We start from the raw sequence: 25,933 nt of genomic DNA, 5'->3' as shown, positions 1-25,933 counted from the left end.
CAAACGGAGCTTCCCTCCCCCTGGAGACTTGGCGGCCGGAGCAGCGGGGCGGGCGAGCCCTTGTTTCCCGGGGGAGCGTGTGACTGAGGCGCAGCCGGCCGGGGTGGGCAGCCGCCATGGCGCAGCCGACGGGTCCCGTGGCCCAGCTCAGCGGGATCAGCATGGAGCGCTTTCGGCAGGACATTTACCCGCTGGTGAGGCCCGGGGTGTGCTCGGGGCGGGACCCTGCCTGGCCCGCGCCCCTGCGTGCCGGAGGCCCGCTGCTCGGGGCGGGCGCTGCACCCGGCCTGCGGCAGCTCCCTCGCAGCGGCCTGACTTCCCGCTCCGCGCTGGAGATTGCGGGGCTGCCCCGGTGCTGGGGTCCCCTCAGATCTGGGGGCGGGGGCTGCACCTCCTCCCTCCCGGCAGCTCGCCTCTCCTGTCCCGGTATGTCACACTGTTCAGTGCCTTGCCTCTCCCCTCAGACCCCGGCCGCTGCCGGCCCTTCGCAGTCCCCGCTGCTGTTCTCGGCAGCCCCAGCAGTTTATCCACTTGAAACACCCTGTAAAACCGACCCTGTGCTGCCCCCGACGCCCTCCCGAGAGCGAGAGAGACCAGTTCTCTTCACTGAGGCCAAAATGAGCGTGAGAGATTTAGCTGGTCTGTGGAAATCAAAGGTTGACGTTGGACCCCTTTACCCTTCCTCCTTGACTTTAGAGCCTCTTCTTGTCCCCTTTACAGCAGCTGTCTGTCTCTTTTGACAAAATACATAGTTTTTTGATCCAAGATTTTTGGAACTTGAAGAATATTGAAGCCCAAACTTTGACACCTGTTGTTTCTGGGTTTACTGTTTTAACACAGTTTGACCCCAGAGAGAGAAAGAAAACAACAAATAGGGCAAAAATCTAAAAATAACTGAAGTTTTAACAACTGAAAGTAAGAGTGTACAAGTTGCCTTTCTAAATGAGTCTTTAAAAAGAATATAAACCAGAATGTCACTTTTATGTAATACCTATTTTTATAATTAAACAAAATAATGAAGATGCATCAGAGACTGTGAAGTGTGTTGCTTGTGTGGTATGTCCGTTTCTAAAAAGGGTTCTGATATTTTACAGATTCACTTACTGAATGGTATCCATTTGACAAAAAAATGGCTTGTGTTTCTAAACAGAGATGTTGTGGTGAGAATAGATGGGGAAAGAAGGAGAAGCTGCAGCATAATTAGAAAAAAGGGACATACTAAGTATTTTTGTTGATATTATTTAACAGTGATGTACCTGTTGTTCATATGAAATGTTTTCCTGGTAGTGGGATAAGTGAAAAATACTGGTGAGGGACAGATCCCATTATATGAAGTTGCTGGCATGGAACTGGAACAACAGTCCATCACCTGGCCTGGCACAAGAAGACTGGGGAGTCTCCCTCACTAGGCTAAAGAGGCTAAAGCACTGATCCCACAATGAGCTCCATGCATACAGATTCTGCACAAAGCTCTGTTGTCTTCTTTGGATGGTCAGTGGGGGCACAGGGCTTTGTGCACATAGAGCTCAGTGCAAGATCAGGACCAAGCTGGAGTATGATATGGAGTAATGTCTTCTTTTAACCTATCCTCATAACAATTCCAGTTTGCTTATATAATGGTTGTCATCCTGAAAGTATACTGCTCACTTTTCTGCCAGCTGGAATGTGATGCAGTGATGAGCTCAGTCCTGAATGCCTGTGTGTCAACTCCTACTGAAACAAGTGGGATTCTAATTAGTTAAAATTGGGGTATAGTTCGTGTTTGTTTGTTGTTATAGCTACTGATGCAAGCCTGTCTGTTACTCCCTTGGAGTTTGGCTTGAAAATAAAAGGGGATAATTAACCTCATGTGTTCATCCATCAAGCATGTTACATTAAAACCAGAAACTCATGAGGGCTATGAGCCAGCTCCACTTTGCTTGATCTAAAAAGGTATTACAGAACTGAGTTTGTAAAGACTGCATATGTAAAGTAAACAAACTTCCCCAAACCCACTATTTATAAACAGATTCAGCAAATGAGAGGAAACAGTTTGGGACAGTTTGTACTAATCTGGTGGTTTGGTTCCTTAGGACTTTACTGTAATTCCATCGGTCTGGTCTTTTGTGTCTTTGCAGAGAGGCTCAATGGAGTGAGCATTGGGCTGGGAGCAAGAAATTGCTGCTTTCTAATTTTATTCTGTCCCTGACATCCTCTGTGTCCCAAACTCCTAATCTCTCCCTTGTTCAGTTTCCCTGACAGTAAAAGGTGGTGATGATAACTTCTATCTCATAGGATTAGTTAAAGATTAGTTAAAGTTTGGGCAGTGCTTTGAAAATATACAATGTTGTGTGAGTGTGAAGTGTTCTTGTAATTGTCACTGACCCCTTGCTCTCTAAGGTCCTGATCCAAAACCAACTGAAATAAACAAGTCTTTCCATTGTTTTTAATGGACATTAGCTTGTCGTTTGTGCTCTGCCAGCACAAAGAGGACTTAGCATGAGTGGAAACATCTCCTTGCATAGAGGGCATCCGTGGTCAGTGTTCGAACTGGTGTAATATTGCCCCTTGTCCCAATATCTGGGTCAAGGATGTGGACTGGGGGCATAGCCTAAGTGCACTTCCCTACAGCTGTGCTCTACTAAGCCTTTTGAAGAAGAGCTGAAGTTATATCAGGGCCTTGCCAAATCCTTCCATGGCTCCAGAATATGGTGAATGCCAATGCTGGTTAAAGAACCTTTTCTCACACTCCATTCCTGCCACAAGCAAAGGAGTATAATAACTGAGAATAAGGCCAATGATTTCCTGGATTTTGTTTTCACACTCAGTGCACAAACTCATGGAGCCTTCTGGCTAATGTGCAATAGGTGTACCTATTCAATTGATTTGTTCTCGTACTGTACTTGACAAATTAGTCCTGAATTTTTTTGTTGGATTCTATCACCAATTCAGTGACAACATGCCATGCCATGCCATAAACCTGCTGTTGTTTACTTCTCAGAGAAAGCCAGCAGTGCTGAAAGGAATAGACTTGGGCACTTGCACAACCACATGGACAGTGGATTACCTCAGCCGAACAGCAGGATCTAAAGAAGTAAAGATTCATGTTTCCACAGTGCCACAGATGGACTTCCTCAGTAAGAACTTTGTATATAGGTACTTTATTCCAAGGCTTCCTCTATTTTAAAGGGACATATTGGTAACTTTTAGAAACATTCTACATTGCTTTGAAGTATACAAAGTATACTCTTCTATGTTGCCTGGCTCTGTTGGTGTTACCGTTCAGCAAGTTGGTGCTCTCTTGCTTTTTGTAAACTTATTAATGGTAATTACTGTGTATATTGCTATTTACTGTATTAACTAGATATGTTATAGAGCTTCTCTTTCTAGAGAGATGCTTTTGAATTCAGGTGCCATTGTCTGAAAGGTATTTTTTAAAATTTAAAGAGGTAAAGATATTTCAGTACTAGAAGAAATATTTCATCACAGTTTTGTCCTACAGCTATGGCTTTGGAATTCATGGGTGTGTCATTATTCTCTTTTCTTTTCTTTTCTTTTCTTTTTCTTTTTCTTTTTTTGGCCCAGTCCCAGATAGCAATTTTTTAACATGCCTTTACTGTTCATGAAGGATGTCAGAATGACCAAGCTTTGAAAACTTGAGCCTGTATTCACAGGTGAGGTACAGTATAGGCTGTGGAAAATCAGATTTTCCCACATACTCCTGTCAGTACACCCCACTCCTAACAGCAGAGAGGAGTTTTAAAAGAGTATTTGGGCGAAGACAATGAGGTGGTTCTGCAGATACTTGTAGGGAGCGCCTCCCATGCATAAGGGGCAGCATGGGAAGAACTTCAAAGATGTTTGTTCGGAAAAATTTTAAAATGGGCGATGAAGACTGGTCATTTGCAGAATGAATGTAGGAGTCAATGTCTCGATACTGTATAAGAGTTGATAAGTAGCACATGGATAGACTGTGAAGGGCACAAAAGTGAAGATAAGTGGTCTGTTTTTGAAGTAGTGAAGATGAAGAAGTTAGTGGGGGAATCCAAAGAGGGGAGTTTGAGAGAAACTCTCAGTTTGTGACTTGCAGTCTGCTGCAACAAGAACTTTGAAACTAGCCATGTCATTCTGATTCTCTGATACTTGATGATTATATTGTTTGAAGCTAGTGCTGCTCAGCTGAACTGCTTTGAATGCTGGTATGTTACAGATATGCTAGTTCAGTGGTTCTGAAACTTTTGTACTGGTGACTCCTTTCACATAGCAAGCCTTTGAGTGAGACCTCCCCTTTATTAATTAAAAACACTTTTTTTATATATTTAACACCATTATAAATGCTGGAGTCAAAGCAGGGTTTGGGGTGGAGTCTGACAGCTCGCAACCCCCCCATGTAATAACCTCGTGACCCCTTTAGGGTTCCGACCCCCAGTTTGAGAACCCCTGTGCTAGTTCAATGCTAGTTGGTTTAGTTGGTGTTGGTCCTGCTTTGAGCAGGGGATTGGACTAGATGACCTCCTGAGGTCTCTTCTAACCCTAATATTCTGTGATTCAACAGAATTACGCTGGAGGGATGTCAGCAATTAAAAAACAATCAACTTCAAAGTTTAGGGCATGTGCAGTTTCTAGTGTCCTCAAAATACAGACTGTCACACATTTCATCAGCCCTTCAGTCTGAAGACATGTCACACAGAATGTCTAATGTCCTAAGAAGTTCCTCATTAGATTTGTCCATGTCCTGTAGTTTGCCAAAACATTCTTCAGAGTCTAATGCATCTTAGCTATTTTGTTGTTGTTCTGCAATGGTAAAGTCTTCATTTCAACTGTCATTTGCTTTCCCCAAGTGTGAACAAGATGTGTTCAATCATTTATTATTTTAATAAAGTTGAAGAAAACAGACATACGTGCTGGAATCAAATGTTCTACAGTCTATAATGAGTGAACCCTGGTGTCACATTCAGTACACTCTTTATTCACAGCTGGTTGAACCACTGAACTTTTTGAAACTATTTTTTGGACTGCAAATAAAATTCTGTCATACGTCTTTGCCTCATATATATTGTTTAGTGTTTATCTCACTGTCTGGGGAAAAAATGAAACACAAAAAGGCATATAAAAGGGATATGCAATTATGTATCCTTGCATTTTCCTTCTAAGGGTCTGATTCTGCAGGCCCTAATGCACTTTACTAATGTTATGCGTGTAAGTAGTTCTATTTAATTCAGTGGTGATATTTCACATGCATAAATTTGCTCAGGTGTGTTAGGATTTGCAGATTAGGGGCTAAATTTGCATTTTTGTATATGGCAGTATGGTGATGCTCTCTAAATACCTGGTCTTGAGAGTTGCTAAGTATTTGTGACTTTCACCACTTCTAGAGGACTTGGGGAACTCAGAACCTCTCTGAATCAGGCTATGTATTTATATCTGTGGGGAAAATAAATAAAATTACTACAAGAATAAAAACTCTCTAGTACAAAGACTTAGACATCATTATGGCCAGCTAAGGATCTGATCCAGACGTATGCTGAGCACAAGCAACTCATATTGCTTTCAGTGGGAGATGTAGTTGTTCAGGCTCTGGGGTCTGATCCACTTCCGTTAGTGTCCATAGGATTCTTTCCATTGACTCCAGAAGCTGCTGGATCAAGCTTATAAAAACATCTTCTGTATTTTCCACAGTATGCATCCGATGCAGTGAGCTGTAGCTCACAAAAGCTTATGCTCAAATAAATTGGTTAGTCTCTAAGGTGCCACAAGTACTCCTTTTCTTTTTGCAAATACAGACTAACACAGCTGTTACTCTGAAACCTAACATAGAAATTGTGTATTGTCAGGGAAATGGTCCATGTAGTCCTATATTTGACAATGACTACTACCGGATATTTCAGAGGAAGATGTAAACCCCCTGTAATGGATAACTTTGCCTATGGGGAAACTTTCTTCCTAACATTGGGCATTTAATTGTTGTTATGTTCTGTGAAGCATGAAATAAATTGCTATATGCAGCATGGATATTAGCCAGTACCAGCTAGGTGATTTGAGTGATCTTCACAGCTTGGGAAAAAAAAATCTTTCCTGATGAATGAGAAATTCAGGATATTTAACAATAGTTAGACTGACTCCTGAGAAGCGTGCATCATATTTTTCATTGTCTAATTTGAATCTTATGGTAAATAATATGTTTGTATTAGGTTCTAGTTACTATTTTTGTATGTACGTTTATTTGTTTTTGTTTTTTTTTTTACCCCTACCCTCTTGCTGTTTAAAAAAATCAAAATTTAAATTGTGCTGGGGTGGAAATCAAACTAGCTGGTGCTGATAGATGCTATAAGCATTAGTAACCACCATAAAATAATCCATTTGGTACTTGTGATGTTGCACTCCATAGGCTGTATACAAATATGCTTATGATATAACTGGAATATGCTTTACTCTAAATACCCCATGTATGGTGTCATTAGAAAGCTAGTAATCTACTAAGTGTGTTCATCGTATTTGTTGTCATATTATTTCTATATCTGGAGTTAGGAGAATAAGATATAAACTTGTATCACTGATGTAAACATATTAAGTAGAGACCATTAAGGGTGCTCCAGAAACAATTAGTTGTAAATGGCCTTAGTTACTTGAAAGCCTTCCTGTGTATATGTGGGCCAGCCCATGGGGAATGGAGACTTGGGGTCTTACAGTGACATGTGACCATGTCACCTGATAATGAAATCCATCTTAAATCTGGTACTTTTCCATTTAGAAGGAGGGGTGGGGACCCAGAGAGACAAAAGATTCCCGCCTTGTGCCAAAGCTATAAAAGGGGATGGAGCAGGACAAAAGGGGCTTCCAGTCATGAGAGAGCCTCTGCTTGCCACCTAAGATGTTGGCTGGAACTGACAAGGACTGTACCAGGGGAAAGGATTGGGCCCAGACTAGGAAGGAGTATAGTCTGTGAAAGAAACTTATTGGAACATCTCTGAGGGTGAGATATTACCTGTAATCAGTTTCTTAATGTATTAGGCTTAGACTTGCATGTTTTTGCTTTATTTTGCTTGGTGACTGACTTTGTACTGTCTGTTATTACTTGAAACCACTTAAACCCTACTTTTTATACTTAATAAGACCACTTTTGTTTATTAATGAACCTAGAGTAAGTTATAAATACCTTGGGGAGCAAACAGCTGTGCATATCTCTCTATCAGTGTTATAGAGGGTGGACAATTTATGAGTTTACCCTGTATAAGCTTTATACAGAGTAAAATGGATTTATTTGGGGTTTGGATCCCATTGGGAACTGGGTCTGGGTGCTGAAGAGGTAACCTGCTGAGCTGTTTTTAGTTAAAGTTTTCAGCTTTTGAGGCGTGGCCCAGACCCTGAGTCTGTGTTGCAGCAGGCTAGTGAGTCTGGCTCAATAAGGCAGGGTTCTGGAGTCCCAAGCTGGCAGGGAAAATGGGCTCAGAGGTAATTTCAGCACATCAGGTGACCGAACCTGTCACAGTACTACATGCAATTGTTTTGCTCCGGTATCAAGCAGGCCAAATGCTACAATATCTGTTCAGGCAAAGGTCTATTGAAGACCAGATCTAAGAGACCTTTACTGTTTTATGCTTGTATTGACTCTGTACCAGGAGCAAACTTACCAAATATGTGTCTGTAGAAAGCATAATTTATTGCAGTATCTGCTAAAGTTGTTAAAGAATTTTAGGAGGACCTCCTCACCCTGTGAAATTGACAGTCATCTAGGGCTTGATTCTGCTCCCACTGACTTCAGTGGGGCTGGGCTTGGCATGTAGGCCCAGACCTTCAAAGGTACTTAAGCATCTAACTCCTGTTATTTCAGTGGAAGTTAGGCTTTTAAATACCTTTGAGGATTTGGGCTCTAATGATTTCTTTTGAATAGGAACTAATCTGAAGCTGTCCTCTCAGCTGAAAAGCTAAAGTTCTTTCTTTTCCCCATAGAATCACTGAATGAAACAACTTTAGGAGAATTAATTTAAAATACAGGAAGGTTGGGACAATGGTAAACGTAGGTTTCACCTGAGGCAGCATATATAAAACACAGACCCATTTATTCAAAAAAGTCAGCACAAACTATGACCTAGATTTTCAAAAATGCTCATCACCTATAACTGGGATAATATTTGCAACGGAGCTTAGTTTAGGCATTTAAATTAAATGCCATATTTTCAAAAGAGCTTGGCACCCAGCTGCTCCCATTGAGCACAAGAGTTTGAGCACAACATTTTTGGATAGTGAACACTCTTGAAAATCTGATCCCAAATAATTATCTTTTTACAAGCTGACTTACAGCCAAAAATATTTGGATCTAGTGTAGGAACAATCTGGATAATAATGAAAGATTTTTACATATGATTTTTATCTTGGCAGTTATTTGACATCCTGTTGCAAACAATTGTTAGTCTGTATGATGATTTTTTAAAACAAATTAAATCATCTGTCCTGCTACATTGTTATAGGCCAGAGACATGAATTTTATCTGGTACTAAGTATTGTGTGTCCAGTAGTTAAATAATTCATTGTTACATTGATTAGCATTATGAATTTTTATATTTATATTTCAGAACATTGCCTTTTGATGTGTTTGTACGGAGAGCAGCTGAAGTCAAACATAACGAGTACTTTATATCTGAGGTAATTTCCTTAAAGTGTCACATCTTCTTTCATAAGTTATTATTTGGTAATATATTGAGATTTGGTTTAAAAAAAATTTTTTTTTTTTTTTTTTTAGCATAGCACTTAACCTTAGAGTTAAGCATGGTTTGCTGGCTTGGAGCTCAAGAGTTAATCATTCCTCATGTCTTCTGTATAACTGACTACAGTAGGCTTGCTTGCGTGGCCAAAGACTACTTTATATGAGTAAAGGTTTCAAGATAAGGGACTAAGAAAACACATTATGTTTAAAATAGCAACTATATATGTTAGATATTTTAAAAGAAGTAAATACTCAAGTGTTTAGGTAAGCTATAGCAACTATCAGAGGCACAAATATAAAATACAGAAATGTTACAACATACTCATTGATCAAGTAATTAATAAGTAGATACCTTAACATAATTATGTCCAAAAATATTGAATTGTTTGTGTGTTAATAGGAATTCACCCTCCCCCAAATAAATCTAGTTATAGAATGTTTACATGGGAATAGGAGCTGGGCTGCTCCAAATGATTTTTCAAATATTCCTTCCATCATTTATTTGTAACATGCAGTATGTTCTGAAATACATTGTTGTGATTTCCTGTGTCAGTGTTCTGAAGGGTTTAATTTCTACATATGCTCTATTACTGGATAGACTCAAAGCACTGTTGAAGTGGCTGACAATTTGTGATCTAAGTCTCCATATGGAGCAACATGTGTTTTATACCCTTAGATCTTTCCCTGCCCCCTTGAATATGCCTGTTTCATTTAATTAGCATATTTTCACTTTCTTCCATTTCTTCAGGTAGCCAGCAGGGAGCAATAGAAGAAAGGGCAGGAGAGCAGAATAGCTGAATTTGTAAATGGAATTTAGTTGTACCAAATTTTAATGAGGCTCTTCATTAATCTAATGAGATGGTTAAAGCTCTATATGTTCTAATTCTTTGTTCTTGCTTTCTAATGATCAGTCTCATTTGTGTTTGTGTTAAGGATGAGAAATACTACTTGCGATCACTGGGTGAAGATCCACGAAAGGTGAGTAACTTGGGACTGCGGGGCATGTGTTTCAGAGCAGCAGTTTAAAATCTTTAAGGGCCGTATTTCCTTTACACAAACAACCTTTTTGTCTTGTAAATTAATTTAGGCCAGAAATTTTAAACATGAGTGCTTAAAGTTAGGCACTTAAATCCAAGCTTAGCTGGTCACCGAAGGACCAAGCCTCCATAAGAGGCTTTCTGGATGCCATACAGCTGCCATTATGATTCCTATGCCTCACCTCCCATCCCTCAGCTGTTGGTATAAAGAGATTGATCAGGAGAACGGTAGTGTAACTGGGGTGTCCTGATGATCCCTGGCTGAAGTAGCGTCCCCTCAGGCTGTCCTAACTTATACTGGAGACAGGACCAGCACCCAGATGGCTGAAGATTGTGTGCAAAAGGCTCCCTTGTGTCCAAACCCCAGCAGTGCCAAGTGCTCCTTTGCTACAACTGAGGATCTAGCCCAGGGGCTCTCAAACTAGGGGTTGGGACCCCTCAGGGGGTCGCAAGGTTATTACATGGGGGGTCACGAGCTGTCAGCCTCTACCCCAAACCCCGCTTTGCCTCCAGCATTTATAATGGTGTTAAATATATAATAAAGTGTTTTAATTTATAAGGGAGGGGTCGCACTCAGAGGCTAGCTATGTGAAAGGGGTCACCAGTACAAATGTTTGAGAACCACTGATCTAGCCTGTATGATTTAACACAGTCGTGAGCTAATCACCTGCTTTCACTTCAAATATATGATTTTATCGGGAACATTGAACTATATCCCTTTTGATTCAGGATATTGCAGATATCAGAAAGCAGTTTCCTTCATTAGCAGAAGATATTCAGATCCCAGAATATTTTGAAAAGGAACAGTTCTTCTCCAGTGTCTTCCGCATCAGCTCAGCAGGACTACAACTCTGGACACACTATGATGTAGGCAAACAATCTTTTTGCCTTTGTTGACGAAATGTTGTGTGGCTCTCATTACAGGATTGGGGCACTAGGTTACAAGCCTTACAGGGGGTAGGGACCTGCTGGTGGGTAGAGAGGTGCCTTGCATACTTTTGGGTACTAGGTAAATAATAACTGACTTTAGGTATTTGTATATTTTAAATATAGCTGCTATTCTAAGCACATTTTGGTTCTCAGTTTATTTCCCAGTCCTGAAACCCTTGCCTCATATGAGTAAAAATTGCAAGACTGGGTTTTTGGGTTTTTACTCATTGTTTTAAATAGCAGCCAAGAATTAAAAAACAAACAAAAAACAACCTCTCAACATTGCTGGCTTCAGTGGAGGGTGAAGCTATGCAGTGCCTTGCAGAATTAGCTTATTTTGCTACTCTGCAAGACCCTTTCCTTGCTAATCTATGTGGTGGGTTTTCATGCTCTTCTGCTGTAGTTGATACCACATATATTTGTCTAGTAAGAGCCCACAATGTGATACCAGACAGGTTTAGATACAGGAATATTATGTTGTGTAGTTGAGCTAGTGCAAAACCCATTGCTGTTCATTAGTGGCAGGTCAACAAAATGAAGTAAGAAGGCTGTTTGAAAGATGGTAAAAGCAGTTCTAAATATATTCTGCCTTATGTTTTGCTTTGCTAGATAGTCAAGGCAGATAATTGCTTTGAATTTTTAACAATAAATCTTGTAAGTCCTAGTTTAAAGAAAGGAGGGAAAAAAAAGACAAGTGAAAGAGTTATTAAAAAGAAACATGGAGAGGCATTTTTTCCATTTATAATTAAGAAGTGCCAAAAATGTAAGATTAAGAGTGAAAATATATGTCATATGATTCAGATTTTCAGGGTAATTTGATATGGAGTAGCAATTTCTTTCTTTCTTTTTTAAACACACACACACACACACACAAAGCTTTTAATATTGTCTTTGTTTTCAGACATATTTTATATAACAGAATGATTATATGGAATATATATTTGCCCATTCTTCTTGTATAACATCTGTCTGCTATTTATGCTTGTAGCATACTCTTATATTTTCAGATAATGGATAACTTCTTAATCCAGATAACAGGAAAAAAAAGAGTTATACTGTACAATCCTCGAGACGCACCATATTTGTATTTAGCAGGTATGTTCTTGTCATACACATTTAATTGAGTTTGGTGTTCTCAGTTCAGTTTCCAGTAGGCAAGTGTCCCATTATATATAAAAACCTCTGCCGTAATTGGCAACTCTGTTAGAAATCTCAGCAGAGAGGTGACATTGACTAACCTAGTATCTCATTTCTAACAGTAATCACTCGAAGTTAGTGTTGAGGAACATTGCTGGGGTAATGCAGGGGAACTTGCACTCCTGGTGCCCATGCTCTAATTGTTCTGTGGATTAATAAAGCATTCTGGTTCTTAACTGCATAGGAATAGAGGGCTGTAACTAGGTTCTAATAGAGTTCTTCTACTGTTTCAGTGAAACTTGGCTTCGGTGGCTATTATGGTCAGTGAAAATTCTCTCTGGTATCAGTAGTATTGTAAAAAGAAAAGGAGGACTTGTGGCACCTTAGAGACTAACCAATTTATTTGAGCATGAGCTTTCGTGAGCTACAGCTCACTTCTTCGGATGCATACTGTGGAAATCGCAGAAGACATTATATACACAGACACCATGAAACAATACCTCCTCCCACCCCACTCTCCTGCTGGTAATAGCTTATCTAAAGTGATCATCAAGTTGGGCCATTTCCAGCACAAATCCAGGTTTTCTCACCCTCCGCCCTCCCACAAACAAACTCACTCTCTTGCTGGTAATAGCCCATCCAAAGTGACCACTGTCTTCACAATGCGTATGATAATCAAGGTGGGCCATTTCCTGCAGAAATCCAGGTTCTCTCACCCCCTCACCCCCCTCCAAAAACCACACACACAAACTCACTCTCCTGCTGGTAATAGCCTATCCAAAGTGACCACTCTCCTTACAACCTGCATGAAAATCAAAGTGGGCCATTTCCAGCACAAATCCAGGTTTTCTCACTCCCCCACCCCCATACTCACACAAACTCACTCTCCTGGAGTTTGTGTGAGTATGGGGGTGGGGGAGTGAGAAAACCTGGATTTGTGCTGGAAATGGCCCACTTTGATTTTCATGCAGGTTGTAAGGAGAGTGGAGTTTGTGTGAGTATGGGGGTGGGGGAGTGAGAAAACCTGGATTTGTGCTGGAAATGGCCCACTTTGATTTTCATGCAGGTTGTAAGGAGAGTGGTCACTTTGGATAGGCTATTACCAGCAGGAGAGTGAGTTTGTGTGTGTGGTTTTTGGAGGGGGGTGAGGGGGTGAGAGAACCTGGATTTCTGCAGGAAATGGCCCACCTTGATTATCATACGCATTGTGAAGACAGTGGTCACTTTGGATGGGCTATTACCAGCAAGAGAGTGAGTTTGTTTGTGGGAGGGCGGAGGGTGAGAAAACCTGGATTTGTGCTGGAAATGGCCCAACTTGATGATCACTTTAGATAAGCTATTACCAGCAGGAGAGTGGGGTGGGAGGAGGTATTGTTTCATGGTGTCTGTGTATATAATGTCTTCTGCGATTTCCACAGTATGCATCCGATGAAGTGAGCTGTAGCTCATGAAAGCTCATGCTCAAATAAATTGGTTAGTCTCTAAGGTGCCACAAGTCCTCCTTTTCTTTTTGCGAATACAGACTAACACGGCTGTTACTCTGAAAGTAGTATTGTAGTTATACTTGAAATGTGGCTACAGAATGCCACATTCAACCCTGGTGGAACTCAGTTGAAGTCAATGAAGTTCCACCAGGATTGAATTTGGCCCAATAATTGTTATACCCTAGAGTGTTGTGTTAACTTACATTGGCCAGTGTTAAAAGAATTTGTGAATGTTCATTATTTTGTTGAAACTTCTTTAGGCACTAAATCAAAGGTCTTAAATGTGGATAACCCAGACCTGGAGAAATATCCCCTTTTTATGAAAGCCAGGCGTTATGAATGTTCTCTTGAAGCAGGCGATGTGTTGTTCATTCCAGGTAAGTGACAAATCGCTCCGGCCCACATTATTTTTAATAGTTTTATTTTGTGAATCCTCATTTCCATGTGTGAATTATATATTTGTAACTCTCCGTGCAATTCTAATGTGTGACACTTTGCATATGACCAAAATTATACTCTCTTTTGACTCAATGTGCATATATTTTAATAGCCTTATTCTATTAAAATCAATTTGTCCCTTCCCTGACCTGGTTTCTTTAGATTCAGAAGTGATGACAGAATTAGGACAGGGAATGGGCACTTTCTTCTTCTGTAGCTCTAACGTTTTCTCACTGCAGAAGTAAGAGGCAAATGACATAATGTGCATTAGGGATGGAACTGTTAAGTCCTTACATTTTTTTTATTACAAATTGTCAGTTTTGAAAATAAAGTCAGAATAGTTTCTGTTCTAAGATGCTTCTAACTTTCTGCAACAGTAGCAAATATAAAACTGCTTGCTGTGCAAGGTGAGACAGCACCAGAGATCAGGAGCAGGCAGCTGAATTATTTCTGCTGGCCTACGCATCTTCTAATCGACCTCATCAGCAATTTGCAGGAGCAGAGCCTGACACTTGCTGAAGTATTTAAGAGGGAAGCAATGTAAAGGGCAATTCAAGTCTCTAGGCAATGAACAAAGAGTAATCTGTTAATTACAAGTGATCATTTTAAACCCTAATCCTGGAAGCATTGATGCACATGCTTACCTTTGCTCACCTGAGTAGTCCTGTTGAAGTTACTGGAACTCCTCACCTGCTTAAAGTTAAGCATATGTGTAAGTGTCTACAGGGTTGGGGCTTGGGCCTACAATCTGTGTGTGTTTGTGTGTTTTAATTGTAATTGTTGTGCAGTTCTAAGCAGTACCTAGGTCAGGGATATGGGGACAGGGGAGAGTTAATATTATTTGTGGAACCATGAATTTTAACCACTTTATGAAAAAAGTGGATCTTATTTTATAATTCCCTGGCTGTCAGATGTGTTAAATAGACTATAGCATTCCAGTATTGTTTCTAGAAAGACATCATTGAAACAGTTGCAAAGCCTTATCTGAACAAAAGTTTTGACTGCTAATAATCTTCAAGTGGAGGGTGGGAGAAGAATTCTCCATGAATAGAATTTAAAGTGATCTTATCCATATAATTTTGTGGGGTAGGGTTTAAGAGTTTATTTAAGGGTTTAAGGGTTTATTTTGAGTTTTCAAGTCAGCTTTCTCAATTCTAATCTACAGACGTTAAGTCATACTTGTGGTATCAAATATTAGTTGAAGCAGCCGTGAGATAACTAACAAAAATTCACAGTGTAAGGGGAGCTATCTTTTATGATCTTGTAAACACTGTAGGAACCTTTGTGTTCTTTCAGAATCTTCAGGATGATTATCAAACCGTGATAAAATTTGCTGTAAAATATTTTAAATTTGTCTTTTACATCTTCCTATTCAGAATAAGCAGGCTAATAGTAACAGTGTTTGTGACTAATCCTGGAATATTAAATTGGACAGGATAACATCATAATGAAGACAAAAACGACCTATTACCTTGGTATTAATTTTTTTATTATCAGCTATGATCCTCAGCACACATAAATATCTAGATCCTTTTCACTGGTTCACATTCTTGGTGGGAAAACTGAGTATCACAATATAATTGTGGTTAGGGGACGAAGGGGGATATGATAGTGGTCTATAAAATCATAAGTGGTGTGGAGAAGGTGAACAGGGAAGTGTTATTTACCACTTCACATAACACAAGAACCAAAGGTCACTCGATGAAAGTAATAAGCAACACGTTTAAAACAAAAAAGGAAGTACTTTTCCCCACAACACTTGGAACTTGTTGCCACGGGATGTTGTAAAGGCCAAAAGTATAAGTGCGTTCACAAAAGAATTGATAAATTCATGTGGGATAGGTCCATCAGTGGCTATTAGCCAAGATGGCCAGGAACACAATCCCATACAGTACTGTGGATGTCCCTAAACCTCCGACTGCCAGAAATTGGGAGTGGATGGTGGGGGATGGATCATTTGATAATTGCCCTGTTCTGTTCATTCCCTCTGAAGCACTGGGCATTGGCTGGTGTTGGAAGACAGAAGGACAATTGATCTGACCCAGTACGGCCATTGTTAGTCTCTAAGGTGCCACAAGTACTCCTTTTCTTTTTGCGGATACAGATTAACACGGCTGCTGCAATGAGTGAAGTTACTCATGTACATAAGTGTTTGCAGGAATGGGGCTCTTAAAGATTTAGGGCTTAATCCTGCACTCTTTACTCATACAAGTATTCCCATTCAAGGTAATGGGATAAATGACATGAATGAGGGACAAAGAATTAAGTCGGTTGACCCTGATCCAGCAAACACTTACCCACTTGCTTACCTTTTCAGTGGGAATACTCATGCATAAAGTTAAGCATGCTTATAAATATCTTCAGGATCAGGAACTCACTATTTGATATGCTGTAGCATATGATGTAGTGAGTCAGAAGTACCTATACATAAGTGAATGTCAGTATTTATTTCTTATGCCAGTTACATTCAGTTTGAGATGGTTCAAACATCTTTGTTGTAAATGAAATCAAGTTTTAAATGGCAGTTTATCTTTTTAGACTTTTTTCTTCCTACAGCTTTATGGTTCCATAATGTAATTTCTGAAGAATTTGGAGTGGGAGTGAATGTCTTTTGGAAGCATCTTCCTTCTGAGTGCTATGATAAGACAGACACCTATGGAAACAAAGATCCTACAGCAGCTTCCAGAGCTGTACAGGTTTTGGACAGGGCTTTGAAAACACTGGAGGAACTGCCTGAGGAATATAGGGATTTTTATGCCCGAAGAATGGTTTTACGCATCCAGGAAAAAGCCTATAGCACTAACTATGAATAAACAGTCAACAAGTCAACCAAGCTCCTCTGAAAGTAGAGAGCAGTACAGATATGGATACTGTACCTGAAGACGCTTTGAGAAGATCAATAAAAACATTGTTTGTGGACGAATACTTATTTCATAGCCCAAAGATGATGATGTTTTAATAGATCCCATTTCTACTAATCCATATGAAGTATAGTCTGTTTGATTCAGCTGTACAACAATAAGGGGTCAATTTAAAATTAATTTTATATATATAAAATATATATATAAAATTAATTTTAAATTGACCCCTATATATATATATATGTATGCATATGCGCCCAAGTTTGTGTTATTTAGAACAATCATCTTGTTTCCTGGGGGTAGTTTACTTTCAAATAACTATTTCAGAAAATAAATATTCCTGAATAAGACCTAGGGCATTGGCAATTTAAGTTCTGTTTTAGATCCTGGTATCTTCTTCAGGGTGGCTATTGAAAAGAAAGTTCCAGCCCAAATGGGTTATTCTCTAGAGTGGTGGAGACTGCTGATCTGTGGGACTCGCACAGCTTTAGGAAAAGGCAAGCAACCAGCCAGGGTTAACTTGACTAGCTACCTCCCTTTCCTCTAATTATGGGGTGATGAGAAGCAGCTGTGCTCTTAGCAGGACCTAGTCAGGGACAGCAGGTGTGTTCCTGTTGTTCTCCTCAGCAGAGAAAAGAACGGAAAGGAGAGAGAATGCCCTTGCTGGCTTATCTGGGCTGTGTGGGTATGTATTTTACTTACATTCATTTGTTTTTAGTTTGAGTAAGGTATAAGCTAAAGTGGCACCTGTCGATTTTTTTTCTTTTAATTTCCCTGATCTGGAATTATTTGCAGACAGATTGAATCAACACAAGCCCAAGAAGTGGGATTTGTTAGAACCTAAAATGGATGTGAAATCTGAGGCTCCGTGCCATGATGCAGCTCAGCTGAGAGCTGTATTAGACCTGAGTACTGAATGTTCACAAGTGCTGTCTCTGTCAAACCTATACAATTCAGGTCCCCTAAAAAGTCAGGGTGGAGGTTAAGTTCAATTTCCTTTATGTGGGGTGTGGAGTGAGAGAAAGAAGGAAGTGATCAGATGCCTATAATCAGCAATTCCTTTTGCATGTTGAGGAACCACTGGTCTCATAATCAATGTATAAAATACTTGCGGACTGGAGCCTCATGATTTCTGGATACTTCAAGAGGAGCACTGTTTCCTACACCAACACTCTGTAAACAGAAGGCAGAAATAATGGCCGGAGAAACTCATGCAGATATTCTGATGCTTGAACAGAGTCAAACAAACATCTCTGGTTGTCTTCATTTAAAAATATGCTCTCTCACAAGATAAGGCTCAGAACTTAACCTTGAGTCTTTTACAGTGAAGTATTTCAATATTAGCTCACTTGGATCTCTGGGCTGGGTTCAGAGGAGGCATACAGGGACTACTAAATGCATCTCCCTTAATCCCAGCTCAGATGGTAAAAGCTAGGTAAAGACACCATCGCCCCTGGGAAGGTCCAAGTGAGCTGATTGCTCTTGGCATGGTTACTGCCCTTGTTCTGAAAGATCTTCCTCTTAATGCTTCTATAACTCCTATGAGCAACAGCATGGGAGCAGACACAGAGTATCCACCCAACTTCCCCAAGACACCCACATCACAGACACCCACAGGACAGCAAAAAACTACAGGCAAAGTTTATGCCAGAGTTTTTTAAAGTTTAGATTCATGCTGTAGCTCGAAGAAAAGAACCTGCCAACTTGCATAGTTTTATTATATCAGGAGCCCTATCTCCACAGCTGTTGCTATTGCACCAAACTGCATTACTGCTAACAGCAGCCAGTTGTACAGTACTTGATAAATCAGGGTGAGGTTTTTATTCTACAGCTATGGGATTTGCTGGAAGGAAGGCCCTGGTAATATTGTCATAAATATGGAATCCATTGGGAGCACTTCAAGAACCCTCCAGGAGTTGAGATGTATTGTGTGACTATATGAATAGAAGTAGCATCTGGCAAGTGGACTCCATTCCTGAGATACAAGCCTGTTGCTTCCAGGTGGATGGAGCTATAATGTTGCTCTTGTTTTGGAAGCTGAATGATAAGGTGACATCTGACAAATATGACATGCTGCCATTGTCCATTTAAATATCTCTATTTTACTACTTACAGCGTAAGAGAACTGTAGCTGAGGTTTTGGCATTTATCTGCCATTTAGATCAGTCTGATGCTTCCAACAGGGTTGAGAATTGTGACTTGTCAAAAGCTGTTAGCAGGACTAAATAGGGATGTGCCACTAAGGCACAGAACAGGGGCTTCCTGCAGAAGCTGGGCCTTGCAACTCTGTGCAGATTATTCATCTAAACCCATTTTTGTTGGCAGCTGTAACTTAGAGAAAATAACTTCCCACCATGTGTATGGGCACAATGCCATCCTAATGAATAGGCATGAATGTAACCAGCCGGGCGATCTTGATATGCATACGTTATGCATATGGAGGGCAGAATTGCAACCTGAGAACACTGAAACACTTGATTCCTCTAAATTTCCACTTCTATAGTTAAAAGGACTGCACAGATCTATGTGAGAGTGGGAGGGAGAAATTAAGGTAGGATCTGTGCATCCAGGCACTGGACTGGGAAAGGGCTCAAGGACTCTCGCAGATTGGAGCAAAGGATCCCTGGAAAGGGTGTACAGAGCATCCTTGAGGCCTCTTTGGGATGTGGGGAGAAAGAGAAAGCAGTGTCAGGCTAGGGGCCAAGCTCCACCTGTTTTCTGCCTGATAATTCAGGCTTAACTTGCTCTCAGCCAACCATTAGCAGCTTTCCAGAATGCCAGCCCACAGAGGTGCAGGGGGCTGCACTGTTCCTTCTTCCTCCCTGCCCAGCTCAGTAGGTCATTCTGACTTCTGCTGGCCAGCTATACCCGAGGAGGAAGATCGAACTTGACATAGTGATTAGTGTCCTCCTTCGGTCACTTGAGCTGGAAAGCCATGGCTGGGGCCTCTAGGTGCTGCAGTAATGCAAATAATAATTCATAAGGAAAGAAGTAGCGGTCAACATGTTACTGATCTGTGAGTGTCACAGCTTGTGGGTAGGACAATAGTCTTATGGGGGACAGCCCTTTGGGGCTGGGCAATAGAAGAGAAGGAAGGGCCCTGTGGATTTGAAACACCCTTTCTCCTGATGCTGTCCCCGCTGGTGGGGGTGTTAAGATTTTCTATAGTATTAGTTACTGTAAAGGCACGCAGTAGTGGCTTCTAGGCCACAATTATTCAGGGTGCAGTTTTGAAATATTTTTCTTCGGTGGCTTTTATTATAAATAAAAATTGTAAGCCCCCAAAATTGGGCCAAATTAATTCTATATGTAACTTCATTGCAATCAAGGGCTGAGATGGCCCAGTGCGGTGTTTGAAATAATTCTCTTGTTTAGTATAGCATGAAGTTTGGGTCAGGGCACAGAATATTTTAATATGTGAACCAAAGGCTGTAGTAAATGCAGCTATTTGTCTTACACAAAAGGATTCATTTAAACATGCTGTCCACAAACCTTTCTTAAAGTGGCACCATTACGTTTTTATATTTAAAAATAGAAACTGATGACGTCCCCTTGCTTCTGGCAACACTAACTCCTGCTCCCCCTCCCCCGCCAGCGTTCTGGTGGAGCTCTCTAGGGATGAGTCATTCCCCTTCTGTGGGCTCTGTAGTCTACGGCCTCTCTACAGACATTGCCAATGAGGGTGCCAATCGTGTTGTGGTCTGAGATTACCCACAATTCCAGGCAGGTCAGTGGAAAAGCTAACAGTTTACCACTGCTTGCATGGTCCCATTTTGCATTGGTATCTTAAATCCTCCTTTTTATGAAGCAGTGATCATTCCTTTTCTTAGGCCTAACATCTGAGAGCATTTCTTGTCATCTGTTTTGTTTTGTTTTCTTCTATTTGATGATGACACGACTAGTTGTGAAAATCCTGAAGCTACTATCTAGAAGTAAATTGAGTTTGTTTCATCATCTCATGTTGGTGTAAAACTGGAGTAGTGCAGTGGTGGATTAGGTGCAACATGTTCAAGGAATAACTTCAAGCTAAGATGATTCCTGAATATATCAACTTAACATCACAGTTACTAAAATAATACGCTGGGAAGTGGACACGTTAGTGTTGTGTGGGATTTTGGCCTTCTGGGACCCAAAGCAAAATGGAATTATGCCACAATAAACCAGAAAGGTCTGTGATTGGGTATTTGCCAACATTTTAATTTTTCTAACATAACTACACAAAGAATACTTCAAATAGCATATAACACAGCCATAAAGATGGATGATACTGTCATAATAGAAGGTGAAGTTGAGATAGTTGAATGTAGGCAACCCCCCAAAACACCAGTCAAAACTTGGCCACCCCCTTATGTTTTGTTACACTGCAACAATGTTGGTGATTGACATTTTAAATGTAACTGATTTGATTGCAAACCAACATCTGGAAAGAATTTAAAACAATATTTACCCTTGGTAGGATTACAAAGGGCAACTCTTGATTGTAGGTGTTATACATTATATATTTTTCTTAGCACAGTTGCCATGGAAAAGAAAAATCAAATGAAAAACATGCATGTCAAAATATAAATGTCAGACTATTAGCATGGGCTATCTAAACTACCCATCATAAAGCATATAGCTGGCTGATCAATGTGACACTTTAAAAAATGAAATAAAAACCTCATGTAATGGAATGTCCAACAGACACTTATATATTCATCTCCCCTGCCTATCTTTCTGGTATAAATTGTTTTCAATGGCTGTTGATAGGACTGGAGTTTGACCCTTGGTGTTACCCAAACAAGTCATGAAAACATTTAATATCAGAAGTAGACAAATAGGCGGAGCCCTTCTCAGTGCTTAGGATGAAACTCTTTTTGCTTCACTTATACAAGCAGTCCTGTTGTGGGGATACTAGCATAAGTAAGGCAAGCTTGATTTTACCCAGAGTGGCCCTTATACTAAACTCTGTTAACGGTACCAATGTCCCTTATTTCACCACTTCAAAAATAATTACTTGGCAGGTTTATCGTTTACTCTTTGTACACAGACGTCACTTCCCAAATCCCTGAGTGTGAATGTGTTTTTTCCAGTTTAGGTCTCTGGACATCTAGTAAATGCACTGCATAGGCTAAATATGTTACAGATGCACAGCACCCAGTGGCAGTGTATTTCCTGCAATGTAGCTTGTATACCAGGGCTCAACCCACAGGCCAACATCAATAAGTGCAAATTCTGCTAATCATAATGGGAAGAATAAATGAAATCCTACAATTTCCAAAAATTGTTTGCTGTGCAAATACATGTAAGCTTCATCCAACTTATTTTTGAGACTGATAATGGTGTGGGGGATAGATCCTGGTCTCTGGCTGCAAGGCTTGACACTTTTTACTCCCTCACAGAGAGGGACAGAGCAACAAGGACTGAGCAGACTATTTCTTTTTCTGGTGTTTGTGTTGTTAACACATTCCTATTTAACATTTTAGAGCAGGTTGGAAACACTAAGACAAAAGAACAGCTTGTTCATGCAAAGCACTCTGCTGGTCCATATGGTACTATGCTCAGACAAAAATTACAGGTATTACCTGCAATAATGCGTATTTGTATCGTAACTGACAATTTTTGCTGTGAAAGGATTTTTGTGTTTCAGAGGCCAAGCTGAAAGCTTTCATTACAGAAACTCAACATATTTCCAGCAATAATGGCTGGCGAAGGGAAGTTTTGCTGGAATGGACAACTTCATGTGGTAGCCTCTCCTTTGAAAATCCCCCTAGAGCAGTAGTTTTCGACTTGAGGTCCACAGTCCCCTGGGGTCTGCAAACTCCATCTAAGATTTCCAAAGGGGTCTGCACCTGCATTTGAAATTTTTTAGGGCTCTGAAAATGCAAAAAGGTTAAAACCCACTGCCCGACAGGCAAATCATATGGGGATTTAAAGGACCCCAATTTGCCTTTCCCCAGTTTTGGGGTGCCTGCTGCATTAGTCCCTAGACCAAATTTTGGTAAACTTTGCAGTAACACTTGCTTTGGTGACAGCAATTTGGAAAAGTCTGGTATTCCAGTGCTAAAAGGAACAAGACAACAGCAAATAGAAGAGCTCCCCTCAAAATCTGTGAGAGGAAAACAAAACCCTTTTTTTAAACTCTGAAGAGAGAAATGTTCGCTTATATTTGAAATGGAGACCTTGAAAGTAGAATATGATATAACTGCATCCACATTAGAGGCTGCAGTTTCTAAATCTATATAGTTACATCTGTACAAAAACTGTAGACCACCCCTTTGACAGATCAGAAACAAAGGTGCTGACTCATCACATGACTGTTTTCAGACAATTGTGAAGCAGACATGCCAAACCCATGAAAAAAAAACACAGAAATTGGGCTTGTTTTTGGCTTGAGTTGCTTGTTGGTTAGTTTTTAGCTTGTTAGGCTTGTACCTTTTTATTTTTGATCAGCTCCCGGCAAGCGGGGCAAGGGCGGGGAGAGAGTCAAGGGTTCACAGCAGGCCCACCACAGTCCCAGACGGCATGCCGGGGGGATCTAGTCACATAGTGTTGGGTTCTTAGGGATTAGTTTGTTTTAGCCTTGTTTTGAAATGGGATTAGCTTGATTTTTGGCTTATTGTGAAAGTCAGGGTGCTTATTTACCACATGAAAGCTGGCAACTGTGTTGTGAAGGCATTTCTTAATAGAGATAATACCTTAAAGAGGCTTGATGTTTGCAAAGTGCTTTGAGGTCTTTGTCTGAAATGTAGCGTAGAAGTGGAAAGGAGTGTTACTGTTCTGCGAGATATCTTTTGAGAGAGTGACCGAAGTCAAGGCGACTTCAGAAGGATGGGAGAGAGCCTGAGAAAACAAGACCACAGACCTGCCTGTTTACATGGAAAGTGTTATTTGAACAGCTAGGAGAGCTTTCCATTAAACCAGTCCAGAGCCAGTTTGTACATCAGAAATGCGCCTGAGAACCAAATTGCTGTGCTGCTGACAGATAAGCCATTGCTGGACTAAGAGCATGTTTCCTAGAGAACACTTGGTGCGTGGGTGGAAACAAACAGGGAGCTGAGTTTTTTTGAGAGAGAAAAAGGCATACTCCACCACAAAGCATGGCGTCAACTATCCACGACAAGACTTTCATCTTGAATATAGTCAATTAAAAGGGTTTCTTCTAGATTAAAGGGTATTAGTAATTTAGATGTTTTTAAAATTCAAATATCATGACTAGTGGAGGGATGGTAGTGGGAACTGCAGTAATGAAATGCTTGTTACTACATCATTTATATTATTATGGAATATAAACTTAGTACCACAAAGGAGAAAACAGCATGAGCACTTTGAAAAAGACAGCCACAGCACCTACATATTTAGTGCAGAGTTGCAAGAGAGCTGTGCTCTCATTTAGGCTATTAACTGAAGTGGTCAAAGTGCTCATCTCACAGCCACTGTTCTCAATGGTCCCAATTCAGGAAGGCACTTAAGCACATGCTTAAGTGTGTTCCTGGATAGGGTTCCTTTCCAGAGTCGGGCCCATGGGAGCTGTTGGATGCTGAACTCCTTTGTTACTCTGGTCCGTTACCTTTGTGGAATGGGTTAACATTTCCATAAAGTGATTTCAACTGATCTTATTAACAGAATGCTTAACAACTTCCTAATATACTTTCACATTTGTGAGCCCCTACTGTGTTGAATGATTAAATTAAAACCACTACAAAGCTCTCATTAGAAATGTTAATCAGAAAGTGTGGTGACTAAGTGCCATTCAATTGGCACTAAATTACTGCTTGAAGTTATATATTAGTCATGTAAATTATACTTCCACACGTAACTCTTCCTCTACTCCCACTTCTCCTCCCCCCCCCCAATAAAAAAATAAAACTTTAATTAGGGTTTAGTAGTCAGACTTCAGTTCAATCAAAATAAAATGTCACTTGTCGTTGTTTAAATCAATGTCACTGTCCTACATTTCTGGCATAAAGTAAGTGTATTTAGGTTGTAAAGTCTATCTGAATCCCTAAATCTTTGCTAATGAAGCGTGTTGCATTTTGGAACACAATTTGGATGGAATTAACTCTCTCTCCCCCCCCCCCCCCCGCCCCAAGCTTGGGGAAAAATAACTTTCACTAGTGACAATTTTTGGAAACAGTAACTTTTACATCACATTTGAATTAAAATAAAAAAGATGAACACTCAGTTCTGAACTATGTATTCAGTCTAGCTAACAACATTGGGAATGTGATTTAGGGCTAACTCCTTTTTTAACATTATGAATCAAGGTTTTCTGAGTTCATCCAGTAAAGTATTTATACTGTATACATGGCATGTTTCTTGAACAGGAAAACAGCAAAGGATGCAGTAGCTTCAATTACATAATTTCTGAAATATCAGGACAAGATTTGAGGAAATAACCAAAGTGAATCTCTTGTTTAATATGAGATGCACAGAGTTTGTTCTCAGAGGGACTCAAATATATTTTACTTTTAACTGGTTTCAGAGTAGCAGCCGTGTTAGTCTGTATTCGCAAAAAGAAAAGAAGTACTTGTGGCACCTTAGAATTGGTTAGTCTCTAAGGTGCCACAAGTACTCCTTTTCTTTTTACTTTTAACTGTGTCCCTTTACAATTCAGATATGATGGGAAAACATTTTATTATCAGCTGGAGAAGAATAAAAAAACAAAACCTCATACCAGGCAAATGAAAGGCACAACTATTTTCAAAAAATCCCAGCTCACCCACTCCACTCAGGACTTTGCTTCCTTGTATGAAGCTGGTGTGGAAAACCCCATCCTGGAAAGCTGGCACAGTGAGGAACCTCCTCTTGATCTCTGCTTACAGCTCTCACATCTAAGCTCTGATCTCGTTAATCCTCTATTTCAGTTCAATAAACTCACGGTACCTCCCCCAAGAGAACATGAAGGAAGGGGGAGAGTGTTAGAGGAGGACATTTTTTCAAACGCATCTTTCACAAAGATGCTTCCTTTTAAACATTAAGAAGGGCAATTATATTTGTACTGTGGTCTCTCTCCACTTGAGTTTTGTTTGGAATAGGTAAGGTACAAAATGAGCTAAATTTAGCAGTAAGCAAACTAAGGTAATCACAGATCACAAAAACCTAGGGTTCTTTGAAAAGATAAAAAGCAATCACGATTTTTGGTTCCCAGTTGATGACATGTAAATGGATTTACTAAGGCCATTATTTTGAACTTCTGGTGCATCAAACTTGCTACACAAGCAGGTCACTGGAGACATTATGCTGTTTGCAAGTAAAGATCAAAACTCTCTCCAGGGTTCTTTAGTATCAGCACGCAATCCAAATTCTCAGGTAATTTCCCGCCCCCGATGTATCACCATTTGTTGAGGTTGACTCTTGTTTTGCCATAATTCTATCATGTCT

The 25,933-nt window shown here is 40.3% G+C and overlaps 1 protein-coding gene across 1 annotated transcript; it reads left to right on the top strand.

Moving 5' to 3' along the window:
• Positions 1 to 50: 50 nt before the first annotated feature.
• TYW5 (tRNA-yW synthesizing protein 5) lies at positions 51 to 24,448 on the top strand. Its single transcript, XM_037912721.2, has 8 exons — positions 51 to 194; positions 2,981 to 3,135; positions 8,553 to 8,622; positions 9,617 to 9,661; positions 10,450 to 10,587; positions 11,658 to 11,745; positions 13,532 to 13,648; positions 16,266 to 24,448. Exons 1-8 carry the CDS (start codon positions 117 to 119, stop codon positions 16,520 to 16,522), a joined length of 948 nt encoding a protein of 315 aa, XP_037768649.1. The 5' UTR covers positions 51 to 116; the 3' UTR covers positions 16,523 to 24,448.
• Positions 24,449 to 25,933: the final 1,485 nt, after the last annotated feature.

This window comes from Chelonia mydas, chromosome 11 (assembly GCF_015237465.2).
Source record: "Chelonia mydas isolate rCheMyd1 chromosome 11, rCheMyd1.pri.v2, whole genome shotgun sequence".
Lineage (NCBI taxonomy): Eukaryota > Metazoa > Chordata > Testudines > Cheloniidae > Chelonia > Chelonia mydas.
Note: the sequence above shows the minus strand (reverse complement) of the source record. Positions and strands in the feature narration are given on the sequence as shown.

What these genes read in the sequence shown, in the direction of transcription:
- TYW5 (XM_037912721.2), top strand. Translation starts at nt 117, where the DNA reads ATGGCGCAGCCGACGGGTCCCGTGGCCCAGCTCAGCGGGATCAGCATG. An exon ending in TGGGTGAAGATCCACGAAAG is followed by an intron (nt 9,662 to 10,449) that starts GTGAGTAACTTG and finishes CTTTTGATTCAG; the next exon opens with GATATTGCAGATATCAGAAA. An exon ending in AACTCTGGACACACTATGAT is followed by an intron (nt 10,588 to 11,657) that starts GTAGGCAAACAA and finishes TTATATTTTCAG; the next exon opens with ATAATGGATAACTTCTTAAT.